The sequence below is a fragment of the Heloderma suspectum genome, chromosome 1, assembly GCF_057233095.1.
Source record: "Heloderma suspectum isolate Gila_16-S chromosome 1, 16-S_ref, whole genome shotgun sequence".
In the NCBI taxonomy this organism is placed as follows: Eukaryota; Metazoa; Chordata; class Lepidosauria; order Squamata; family Helodermatidae; genus Heloderma; species Heloderma suspectum.
Window position 1 is genome coordinate 342,591,989 of NC_139458.1, and position 12,597 is coordinate 342,604,585.

A 12,597-nucleotide genomic window follows, 5' to 3' on the forward strand; every position below is an offset into this window, starting at 1 on the left:
TTTAAACATGTTCAGTATACGTGGGAGTTGAGAGGAGTTCTCTTTCTGCTGCTAAGCAATGTGGCTGAACTTCAGAGCTTGTTCTTCATGTTGCCAAAACATATTTTTGAGAAAAGCATACCAGTATGAAACATTTGCTTGAAATAGTTTTTCCTGATGTTGGTATGTGAAATTGTTGTTGTTCAGTCGTTAAGTCATGTCCGACTCTTTGTGACCCCATGGACCATAGCATGCCAGGCCTTCCTGTCCTCCGCTGTCTCCCGGAGCGTGCTCAAGTTCATATTCATTGCATCGGTGATGCTATCTAGCCATCTCATCCTCTGCCGGCCCCTTCTCCTTTTGCCTTCAGTCTTTCCCAGCATCAGGGTCTTTTCCAGTGACTTTTCGCATTAGGTGGCCAAAATATTTGAGCTTCAGCTTCAGTATCTGTCCTTCCAATGAGCAGTCAGGGTGGATTTCCTTTAGGATTGACTGATTTGACCTCCTTGCAGTCCAGGGGACTCGTAAGAGTCTTCTCCAGCACCACAGTTCGAAAGCATCCATTCTTCGGCACTCAGCCTTCCTTATAGTCCAGCTCTCACAGCCATACATTACTACTGGGAAAACCATAGCTTTGATTAGACGGACCTTTGTCGGCAAGGTGATGTCTCTGCTTCTTATTGTGCTGTCTAGGTTTGCCATAGCTTTCCTCCCAAGGAGGAAGCGTCTTTTAATTTCATGGCAACAGTCACCGTCATCTTGGAGCCCAAGAAAATAAAATTTGTCACTGCTTCCATGTCTTCCCCTTCTAGATGCCAGGAAGTTATGGGGCCAGGTGCCATGACCTTAGTTGTTTTAATGTTGAGTTTCAAACCAGCTTTTGCGCTCTCCACTTTCACCCTCAACAAGAGGCTCTTTAGATCCTCTTCGCTTTCTGCCATTAGGGTGGTATCATCTGCGTATCTGAGGTTGTTGAGGTTGTTGATAATTCTCCAGCAATCTTAATTCCGAGCTGTGATTCATCCAACCCGGCGTTTCTCATGATGTACTCTGCATATAAGTTAAATAAGCAGGGCGACAATATGCAGCCTTGTCGTGCTCCTTTCCCAATTTTGAACCAGTCGGTTGTTCCATGTCGGGTTCTTACTGTTGCTTCTTGACCCTCGTACAGGTTTCTCAGGAGACAGGTAAGGTGGTCTGGTACTCCCATCTCTTTCAGAATTTGCCACAGTTTGTTGTGATCCACACAATCAAAGGCTTTAGCATAGTCAATGAAGCAGAAATAGACGTTTTTCTGGAATTGTCTTGCTTTCTCCATGATCCAGCGAATGTTGGCGATTTGATCTCTAGTTCCTCTGCCTCTTCGAAACCCAGCTTGTACTTCTGGTAGTTCTGGGTTCACATACTGCTGAAGCCTAGCTTGTAGCATTTTGAGCATCACCTTGCTGGCATGTGAAATGAGTGCAATTGTACGGTAGTTTGAACACTCTTTGGCGTTGCCCTTCTTTGGAATTGGAATGTAAACTGACCTTTTCCAGTCTTGTGGCCACTGTTGAGTGTTCCAACTTTGTTGGCATATTGAGTGCAGCATTTTAACAGCATCATCTTTTAGGATTTTAAATAGCTCAGCTGGAATACTGTCATCTCCACTAGCTTTGTTGTTACTAATGCTTCCTAAGGCCCACTTGACTTCACTCTCTAGGATGTCTGGCTCAAGTTCAGTGACCGCACTATCATGGCTAACAGGGGCATTCTCATCTTTCCTGTATAGTTCTTCTGTGTATTCTTTCCACCTCTTCTTAATCTCATCTGCTTCTGTTAGGTCCCTGCCTTCTTTGTCCTTTATCATGCCCGTCTTTGCACAAAACGTTCCCTTGAGATCTCCGATTTTCTTGAAAAGATCTCTAGTCTTCCCCATTCTGTTGTTTTCCTCAATTTCTTTGCACTGTTCATTTAAGAAGGCCTTCTCGTCTCTCCTTGCTATTCTCTGGAACTCTGCATTCAGGTGGATATAGTTTCCCCTTTCTCCCTTGCTTTTCACTTCCCTTCTTTCGTCAGCTACTTGTAAAGCCTCCTCAGACAGCCGCTTTGCTTTCTTGCATTTCTTTTTCTTTGGGATGGATTGAGTTGCTGCCTCCTGAACAATGTTACGGACCTCCGTCCATAGTTCCTCAGGCACTCTGTCTAGCAGGTCTAATCCCTTAAATCTATTCGTCACCTCCACTGTATATTCATAAGGGAGATGATTAAGGTCATACCTGAATGGTTTAGTGGTTTTCCCTACGTTCTTCAATTTAAGCCGAAATTTTGCAACAAGAAGCTCATGATCTGAGCCACAGTCAGCTCCAGGTCTTGTTTTTACTGACTGTATAGAGCTTCTCCATCTTTGGCTGCAAAGTACATAATCAATCTGGTTTCGTTATTGACCATCTGGTGATGTCCATGTGTAGAGTCGCCTCTTGTGCTGTTGGAAAAGAGTGTTTGCTATGATCAGCGTGTTCTCTTGGCAAAACTCTATTAGCCTTTGTCCTGCTTCATTTTGTACACCAAGGCCATGCTTGCCTGTTCTCCTGGTGATTTCTTAACTTCCTACTTTAGCATTCCAATCCCCTCTGATGAAGAGGGCATCTTTTTTTGGTGTTAGTTCTAGAAGGTGTTGTAGGTCTTCATAGAACCGATCAACCTCAGCTTCTTCGGCCTCAGTGGTTGGGGCATAGACTTGAATTACTGTGGTGTTGAATGGTTTGCCTTGGATTCGTACTGAGATCATTCTATCGTTTTTAAGATTGTACCCCAGTACTGCTTTTCCCACCCTTTTGTTGACTATGAATGCTACTCCATTTCTTCTAAGGGATTCTTGCCCACAGTAGTAGATATAATGGTCACCTGACTTAAATTCGCCCATGCTTGTCCATTTTAGTTCACTGATTCCCAAGATGTCGATATTCAATCTTGCCATCTCATGTTTGACCACCTCCAGCTTACCTTGATTCATTGATCTGACATTCCAGGTTCCTAAACAATATTGTTCTTTACAGCATCGGATTTTCTTTTCACCACCAGACACATCCACAGCTGAGTGTCCTTTCGGCTTTTGCCCAGCTGCTTCACTCTTTCTGGCGCTACTTGGAAATTCCCTCTGCTCTTCCCCAGTAGTATATTGGACACCTTCCAACCTGAGGGGCTCATCTTCCAGCGTCATCTCTTTTAGCCTTGTGATACGTTCCATGGGGTTTTCTTGGCAAGAATACTGGAGTGGGTTGCCATTTCCTTCTCCAGTGGACCACATTTTGTCAGAACTCTCCACCATGACCTGTCCGTCTTGGGTGGCCCTGCATGGCATAGCTTATGGCTTCACTGAGTTACGCAAGCCCCTTCGCCACAACAAGGCAGTGATCCATGAAGGGGTGGTATGTGAAATAGACTACATAAATGTAAAGTGGATTTCGCTAAGTCTGAAGAACCTTAAAGCTGAAATACCTACGGTTTCAGCTTTTGTATTCTGAGGAGTAAGTATATTCACATACTTAGCAAGTATCACATCCCTGAGCCTATTTCATTTCTTGTTCAGCATAGTGCCACCCAAAGCTGCTACTCCAGTCACTTACAGTCATCTTGAAGTGTTTCTTCAGCAGCAGCTGAAGTAAAGGCAGGTGATCGTAAGACTATCACTTACAGTAGGCCTTCGTGGTAGTAACCTATGCTGAATGGAGCTGCCAAAACATATCCCCATCATCCAGTTGTGCTGAGTTTAGAGAGCTCTGAATCAAGCATAAATGGGGAGAGATGTTCACTGGGAAAGCCAGTCATCTCTGTGCACCACACAGTGCTGCATGGCCTCCCCACCGCCCATTTGCCCTCTGTTTACTGGCTGCTTTGCTCACCTCCCCCCCCCCCTTGTCCTCCCCAGGATTTTTTCAAAATGATTCTCAGGTAACGTTCTAGGAATAGAGCTACTGTGGAACATGGCTGAGACTCAAGAGCTTTGTTAGGTGCATCCTAAGGCTGGGGCATTTCCACTATGATTTTTTATTTGTTCCTTTGATCAGACTACCACACCGCGTTACATACTGCTTTGGAAGGTCTGCCCAATTTCAGAAGCTTGCCGGGTGGCATGACAGGAGAAGGGAGGAGGAGATACACAGGCTCAAAACACCTTGGGCGTACGGAAGTAGTTGCCCAGCCCATTAAATCTAGGCCCATCTTGTTTGTTATTAGAACTTCAATGCTAGCTTGGTATTAAGTTTGAATCTCTACTTTTAAGAAATTGCAGTGAGGCATAAGGGATATTCTGTGTTCATCAGTGACCTTTATGGGGCTTTGTCTTTTACAGGCCGTTTGTATGCTATGCAGACAGGTATGAAGATCGATAGTAAAAACCCAGAGTGTCGCAAATTTTTATGCAAGCTCATGGATCAGCTTGAAGCTGTAAGTATATCTGTGGCTATAATGTTAATTGTTTAAAAATATGAAGGAAATTGGTGTGTATCTGTCCCTGACAAAGTAAGGAATGCACCTTGTCATTTCTTTCTATAAAGGGACACTTTCCACATTATGTTTTTCCCTGATGTGATGCGCCTTCAGGTAGATAAAGAGTAAAAATTGAGTGTGGATTGCCATGTGTGAGTTGTGTGTACGCACATTTGTGATTTGTTAGTAGAAGCGGCTGATTATTTTTCTTAGTTTTCCCTTTACCATTTTCTATTCAGCAGAATATGCAAAGCATCCCTTTTGAAGCATGTTTTATTTGAACTTGATATACCCCGCACCACAGCAGGTTCCCCATTTCCCAGCTCCTCAAGGGTTGGGGTAATTAGGTTTCCTCTAGCCCCACTGCATGTATTGTGTTTATCTGGATCCAGCCCACCGTTTTGTATCACCTAACACACCACGTTACGCCCAAGAGGAATGTTTTCTTCTTTCACTCAGCAATATGAACAACACTGTGATTTACAGCAGCTTAGCATAAACTGCTGTTGAGTCAGACTCCAGCTTATTGAATGACCCAATTCAGATGCTTTCTGGGGCAGTAATCCAATTTATGGGGTGGGGAAAAAAAAGGAAAGCACCCCTGTCCTCCCCCATGAACCTAAAATAACATGCAACACAGATCCTCCATGGGAGGCCTATTTGAACAATGGCATGATTCATATGAATTCTCCCCCTCAAAAAAGGAGGAAAATATGACATAAATTAGGCTATTGACTGCACCACATGATACTTTAGGTATGTGGTAGAAGGGTGACAGCTCCAGCCTGATGGTCATCAGATCACTACCTAGGTAAGTACCTGAACTAAGCTTCTGACTTGTTGAATTCTACTTTAACTGCCACCTCTTATATTGCATTTTTAGTCAGTATCTATAAATTGTTTTATCTGTGCATCTAAAAATGTAATGTGTACCCATGACCAACTCATTTGTTTAGCTGTTTATTAGACAAAATCTATACCTAGGCAATCCAAGTTCTGTGCCAAGGAAAGCTTAGTTCTGCAACCTGTATACATCATGCAAATTTGTTTTAATAATTTATCACATAAATCTGATTTTGCTTTTAATGGCATGGGCAAGGAAACTGAAGGCCTGCTCCCAGCACTGAAAATCTTACTAATCCACCTCTCAGATTTCTGAGATTTCAGCAGGCATTCCTCACATGCTTTTAATATATTTTAAACATATTTTCACAGCCATAAGGGCTAGAAACTTGATTATATATTTCTGCATCCTTTGCCACCTTCTGCACTCCTATTGAATTTGCTGCACACAGCTTTCAGTGACAAGGGGTATATAATGAATTAATACAGAAAGGTTGTAAGACCAATGTAGTTTCCTTTTAGTTTCAAACGATTTTGCCAGTTCATATGTGTCCTTTCCCTGTAGACTAATCTTAAATAAACATAGCTTGGTCTGGTTCAGCCATAATTATCTCTGTCAATAAACCAGGAACTGGTTTACTGGTTTGGACATCTTGGAAAACTGTAGTCAACCTCGATATCTTCGAGTCAGGTACACAAGGGAAGAGACGAGGAGGGAGCACACAGGAATGAGATTCATTCTTGGGCTGATACATGATTATTTATTGGGCTGAGATTATGCCTGAACTAGGCTTTTGTATGTTATATATATGAATTTAAGAGTAGTTTATAGGTAAGGTTTATAGGTTGATATTGGTAACAATGACTGTTTCTCAAGAAGATATTTAACAAATGCAGCACAAAAAGAAAGCAGGGCTGATGCTACATTCTGTCTCAGCTCAGATTATCCTTCAAACTACTGTTTGGCAGGTTGGTGCTGAAACTTCCCAGAGTAACTGTGTGGTTGTGATGCAGGCTTGTCCACTCCCTCTATATCCTTTCTCCATTTCTGCGTTTCTTCTAATCATGGTTTCTTGTGATATCTGAATAGGATAAACTATGATTAGTTCAATTGCACATCCAATTCAAATCATTATTTGGAGGTTTGTTGTAGCTATATTTTGTCCTTTTTGGACATCCCAAGGAACCACGGTTAGAGGAAAATCAGAAATGGAGGAGAGAATTGTTATGCAAAAAAGGGGGAGAGGAGGATGAAAATGGAATGCAAGACACATTTCTGATCCATAGTTTGGAGGATAGGAATATTAACTAAACTGAGCCCCTGTGTGCTGCCATTTTCATCAGTGTTACAGATGTCTGGCCTCGTAAGTTTTATTAGCATATTCCTTCTTGGAAAAGTGACTACCATTCCCATGTTTTCTTTACAGTCTTTTGGCAGCATAGGAAATATAAGGGTAGTCTAATATCCTTAGTTTTGTTTTGTAAGGATAACGAAGGTTTCCCTAAATGCCAACAGTAAGTCTATTCAGATGCCCTAAATCCACCTGTTGTAACTGTAACAGTGTTATTTACTTTGCTGATTTTATTAGGAAACCTGAGGCTTCTTGTACTCTGTAACATCTTTGAAAAGAGGTCTTTGAATTGCAATACACCACTTGACTAAGCATTCCAGTAAACCTTCAGGTCACTGGAGCAGTTAGGTTGAACCAGGGACTCTCATTTCATTAGCTCTTTATTTATATGAAATGCTACAAGCTGCTTCACAGGAGGAAACTATACAGTTCTGTTGACCTTCACTGGCAATGAAGCGGGTTATGAATTAGATAGTGTTGAGTCTTTATACAAAGTTTTACTTAGGGTGGGATAAGGAGGCAAAGCATCATAGAACTGTTAGAAATCTGAACAGTGGTGATTCAGCCACAAGTCTGGCTGTGTAGCACAAAATGTTGTGGTTACTTGAGAATCCTGAATATTTTTGCCTCATTTTTTTTAAGGAAAGTTCCTAGTCCTCATAGTTATAGAGTGAATAAAATTAAGAACATTAGGCAGTTCAAAACAGGAGTATAAATGGCGATGAACAGTACTCTGTCGTGATATGGTACCCATCCTTTCAAGCATATCCACCTGTGTCGCATGTGCTACTTTCTATCTTTTGCACTGCATGTTCAGTTGCTGACAAAACGTATTCCCCAATAGCACCCATTATGTTTTTTAGTAAGAGTAAAGAATACACATATATGCATGTTGGCTTAGTGGTGTCAGGGGACCTCCCCCAGAAGAAATTTTGGGTCATTGCATGTTACACCTACAACATAGTTTCTGTCAGTAACACTTGATAATAATGACGCATGTGATAACCGAGGGTGTGCGAGTCCTGGATCAGTGCCTAGACTCTGTAATGGGTTGGATGTGGGCCAATAAGCTGAAACTGAATCCTGGCAAGACGGAAGCCCTGTGGGCGAGTGGTTCCTGAGTCTGCAAGATAGGCTTATTGCCTGTTCTGGATGGGGTTGCATTCCCTCTGAAAGTTCAGGTTTGTAGTCTGTTGGTACTCCTAGATCCATCAGTGTCACTGGAGGCCCAAGTGGTCTGGTGGCTCGGGTTGCCTTTTACTACCTTCAGCTTGTTCATCAGCTACGGCCTGTCCTGGACAGTGATAGCTTGGCCACAGTGGTACAGGTGCCAGTAACATCAAGACTGGATTATTCTAGCGCACTCTATGTTGGGCTCTCCAGAAGCTGGAGCTAGTGGTGGATGCAGCAGCTTGGCTGTTATCAAGAGCTGCCCCTTTTCAGCATACTGGCTGCCTGTTTGCTACTGGGCCAGGTTTAAGGTTTTGGTGTATAAAAGTATATACTATATAAAGAGAGCACCTTCTCCCCTATCAACCTGCCTGGTCACTGAGGTCATCGGAAGGCATGTTCCTGGTTGTTCCATGTGGACCTATGGCCTGATTGGAGTCCACTTGGAGAAGAGACATCAGGGTGGTGGCCCACTTTCGATGGAACCCCCTGCCTCTGGAGGTCAGGCAGGTGACAACACTATGTTTCCGGTGCCCCCTGAAAATAGCTTTATTCCAAGAAGCCTTCCTTGACTGACCAGCCATGATTTATTGGTACTCTGTTTTAAAAAAAAAGTTTTAATATGGTGTTTTATTTCTTTATTATTTTATCTTTTATTATTCAGCTCTCAGGAATCTGCTTATATGTGGTGCAGTATATAAACACTGTAAATAATAAGTAGCTCTTAAGTGTTACAGCAGGGATAGAGTAGCTGTTTTTGGTGGACATATTTGTCCAGGGATGCCAAGGGTAATATGTAAACTTGCCCTGGACAAAACTGTTTAGATAGTGGCAGGAACAGAGCCAGATCAAATGAGAAGGCAAAGGGCTAGTTTGAGGCCCTTAGTTCGCTTTAACAGCAATTGGTGAGAACTCCCAGCAAAGCAAAGTGTCTTATGATTTTCCCTACATTGCTGTATTTACACCTTGCATTCACACAGCATGGGGAGTGGTGGATGCATGTAAACAAAATAACTGGCTAAAACGTACTGATAGGAAAGGAGTGTATAAGCCAGCAGTATTCTTTTTTTTTTTACCAGTCAAGAAACATGCAATAACTGGATTGAGCCTGGGAGGTGCTTGTGGCTCTTTAGGGAGCTTTAAACTATGCATTTGAATGTAGACTGTGTCATTGCAATTTAATTTCTGTGGGCTAGTAAATACCCATATAAATCTCTGATTTTTTCCAGATGAAGAAGCAGTTGGGTGATAACGAAGCTATTACTCAAGAAATAGTTGGCTGTGCCCATGTAGAGAATTATGCGTTGAAAATGTTTCTTTATGCAGATAATGAAGATCGAGCTGGGCAGTTTCACAAGTAAGTTGCAAAATAAATGTAATATGTACTGTAACTCATAATTGAGATAAATATAACGTTTGAAGCAAGGTAGCCTTGCAGCCTGCCACCGTGCACTTAGTGTTGCAGACGTGGTTGACTGTTCACTATAGTAGCTTGCCAAAGTTACTGTTTCAGTGACTCTGGCAAGCTAGTATGGTGAACACTCAACCGCAAGGGTGCGGTACAGAGATGCAAGTCTCCTGGGGTGGCTTTCTATTGTCTTCTTGTAGTTTGTGTGGAGAAAGTAACTCCTTTTTCACAGCCAGTTATTTGAAAATGGTGCATGTGTTTTTGTTTTTTAAACCTTTTAAGAAATTAGAATATGTTTTTCCTTCCAGAAATATGATAAAGTCTTTTTATACTGCAAGTCTTCTAATAGATGTCCTGACTGTGTTTGGAGAACTAACAGATGAGGTAAGATATCCATTTAAATAGTATATATTATTAATCGCATGACACAGAGAAACCTATTTTTATCCCTAATCATGCTAGTCATGACTAAATATTAAAAGCAGTGGTGCGTCAGTTAGCTGTGACTAACTTGTTCCATTCATTTCAACTGGGTTTGGTCACAAGTCAATTTTAGCTGGATTGCAGACTTTCAGTGTTAGAACACCTTGGAAGCCAGCATCGAGAGCTACTTTAGGTCAGGTTCAGGCATGCCAGTGGGATTTTTCACTTTGAATAGCAGACCCTCAGTTTACAAAGTGCTTTTGAAGGTTTTCAGAGTTACATACAGTTTACATACATCTTGAGGAGCTGCTGTTTGAGAAACAGAAGCCCTGAAGACCCCTTGTCTTGGCAAAACAAAAATATGTTAGTTTTGAGTAACACTGATTAGCAGCAGAAGTCAATATCCATGAAAGCAGCCCATTCAATTGGTCCGAAGTGAGGAAAGAAGTCATCCTGGATTATGCACACTTCTCAGACTGGTTTGTTTTTGTACTTAAAATCAGATGACGTTTATACCATTAAGGAACTGAATGAAATGAACCAAAATGACCATTTTAGTTGCTCAGTGTTACCATAATTATACAGTTGTTTTGCTTTTTCAATGCATATTAAGGAAATGCTATTAAGTGGGTTGATGAGAATCCAAAGTTCTATGAAAAACATAACCATGATCCACTAAACCTTGCATATTGGCTTATATTTTTAACCCGAAGCACCAAGAAAATCCTCTTCCTCTTATAAAGTATAGTATTGTTTATTAAGGGTGCAGTCCTATGCATGTTCAGACAAACTGTCTAGATATGCATAGGATTGCACCCAAAGATAGTTAAATGTTTTGGTTGTTTGTTCATCATGTTATGTGCTCTGCATGTTTGGAAATGAGTTGTAATCTATAAAAATGTTAAAGAGTGTATGGGTGTTTCAGTTTAGCTTTGGATGATCTTATGCCTCTCACTATGCATTGAAAAAGCAAAACAACAGTATCATTATCACTAAGCAACTAAGGGCACAATCCTATGGCCGCTAGTCAGTGGCTAGATGGCCATAGGATAGATTGGTTCCTAGGAACTAACCTCCACTCCCTCCTGTGCTGCCTCATAGGCAGCACAGATCTGCTCCTTGATCATAAGAGGAGCACAGAGCAGCGAAAACAGGCCATTCCGCAGGTCGGGGAGGGCGGACATGCCTTTCTGATGCTTCCCGTGCATCGTCCAACATCCCCCCCCACTCCAACTTCCCACTGAAATTGGCTGTCTAGCCACGAATGCAGAGCGGCTGAAGCACGGAGGGGAAGATCCCCCCTGCACTGCTGCTGCCCTGCATTGGATAGGATTGCGCCCTAAGGTTGACCTTTTTGGTTCTTTTTATTCAGTTATCCTAGTTGGATGTGAAGTAGAATTGTTGATAATTTTATTTGCATTTACTTACCTGTAATTTTTATTTATTCATTTTTAAGCTATTTAATAGCTGTAAGCTATTGAAATTTCCTTTTCAATAAAAAAGTTGGAACAAAGAATTGTAGTGGAAATAGAATAGGCTTCTTTGGGCCATTGAGCCCCAGAGAAATAAACCTTATTAGTCCCCTGCAAAGGGATGATGCAGATGTAATGCGGAATCATGGTTTAGGGACCAGGAATAAGCCATAGGATCTTGCACTGGGACAAGTCTAACTAGGACTAGCAGTAGTGAGCACGTGTAATGACAAACCAGGAATGTGATGTTGGCGGAATTTGTATGTGAGAAGAGTGGGACAGAACAGAGGCAGTGTGTGATCCTGGAGCCTGCATTATGTCTGTACTGAGGAATAGTGGTCATGGGGGTATTGGGAAAGGAAAGTGAGTTACTATTTTTGTACAGGCAGCTACTTCTGTTTCCCCAGTTAAAAATAAAACATTACTTCTGGCCTTCAGAAAAAGTAGAACTGTAAAGCTTTACTTATAATATACACTTAGGAGATATGTAATGTGCATATTTAAAAATTAAAAAAAAAACATGACATAGACACAAACAGAAGTTAGGCTTGTAAGTCTGTTGCTTATGTCATAAATTGTCCCATTTCATAACTGTTGGCTGCCACCAGGACTATTTTCCAGAAAATCCCATTTGAGACTCAAAACAACTTGTTGGGGCTCCAGGCTAATATATATGTTATGATAAGCCTTGGTTTCTTGGGTACCTTAAGTGATAGGCCTTGGCTGTCTTGTGCAGAGTGGTAGGTTGAGGTGCTGAAAGGGCCCAAAGATCCAAGAAAAACATGGCAGATTTAAACTGGTTATGTTAAGAATGGCAAATGTGTTGGATCATGCTTCATGCACTGTTTTTAAAACAGCTTTTTTGAGCCACATGGTGCTTTTGCTGGAAGATTCCAGTGATTGCAAAGGAGAACTTGACGGCCTATGTGCAACTTGACCTTATTAAGTGACCTGCCCCTGCTTTTAAATAACCAGGGCAAATAGATTTTTAAAAAATCTGCATTGCTTAAAAATTTAAACAAAGACTCTTTATTTTGGCTGAACAGGATTAGAGTTAAGTATGTCGAATAAAAGGGGGGAAAGGAAACCATCATAAAGCCTTCTTTAAAATAAAGATCTGTGCCAACTCCACCATCAGTTTCTCTCGCTTACACATGTTATGCAGGAGGTTTAGTCTGGGACATGCTGGAACAGATAAATTCTAAACAAGATGTTCCATTTTCTGGCATCTTCCTTTTGGAAAATAAAATTGAAGGAATTGTGTAAAGTGGATGAAATTAGAGGCCTGGATGGAAAAGAATGCCAGAAATGTTGAAAGCCTTGTGCAAAAATAAAATTCATAAAGTTCATGTAAGCAAATTTCAAAGCTAGTCAAAGGGATTTCTGGAATGCCTGTAAAATTAGTGGAACCCATGTTAAAAGCAATTCACATCCCAGAAGCAGGGTACATGAACCTGGTTTAATTTATGAAAAAGGACTA

General features: G+C 41.5%; 1 protein-coding gene across 1 annotated transcript in view; it reads left to right on the forward strand.

Moving 5' to 3' along the window:
* Positions 1-12,597, forward strand: part of VTA1 (vesicle trafficking 1) — a 41,944-nt gene that overhangs the window by 9,488 nt on the left and 19,859 nt on the right. Inside the window, exons 2-4 of the mRNA XM_084827714.1 lie at positions 4,313-4,407; positions 9,044-9,171; positions 9,531-9,606. Coding sequence (XP_084683840.1) covers positions 4,313-4,407; positions 9,044-9,171; positions 9,531-9,606 — 299 coding nt within the window. The remainder of the gene's footprint in view (positions 1-4,312; positions 4,408-9,043; positions 9,172-9,530; positions 9,607-12,597) is intronic.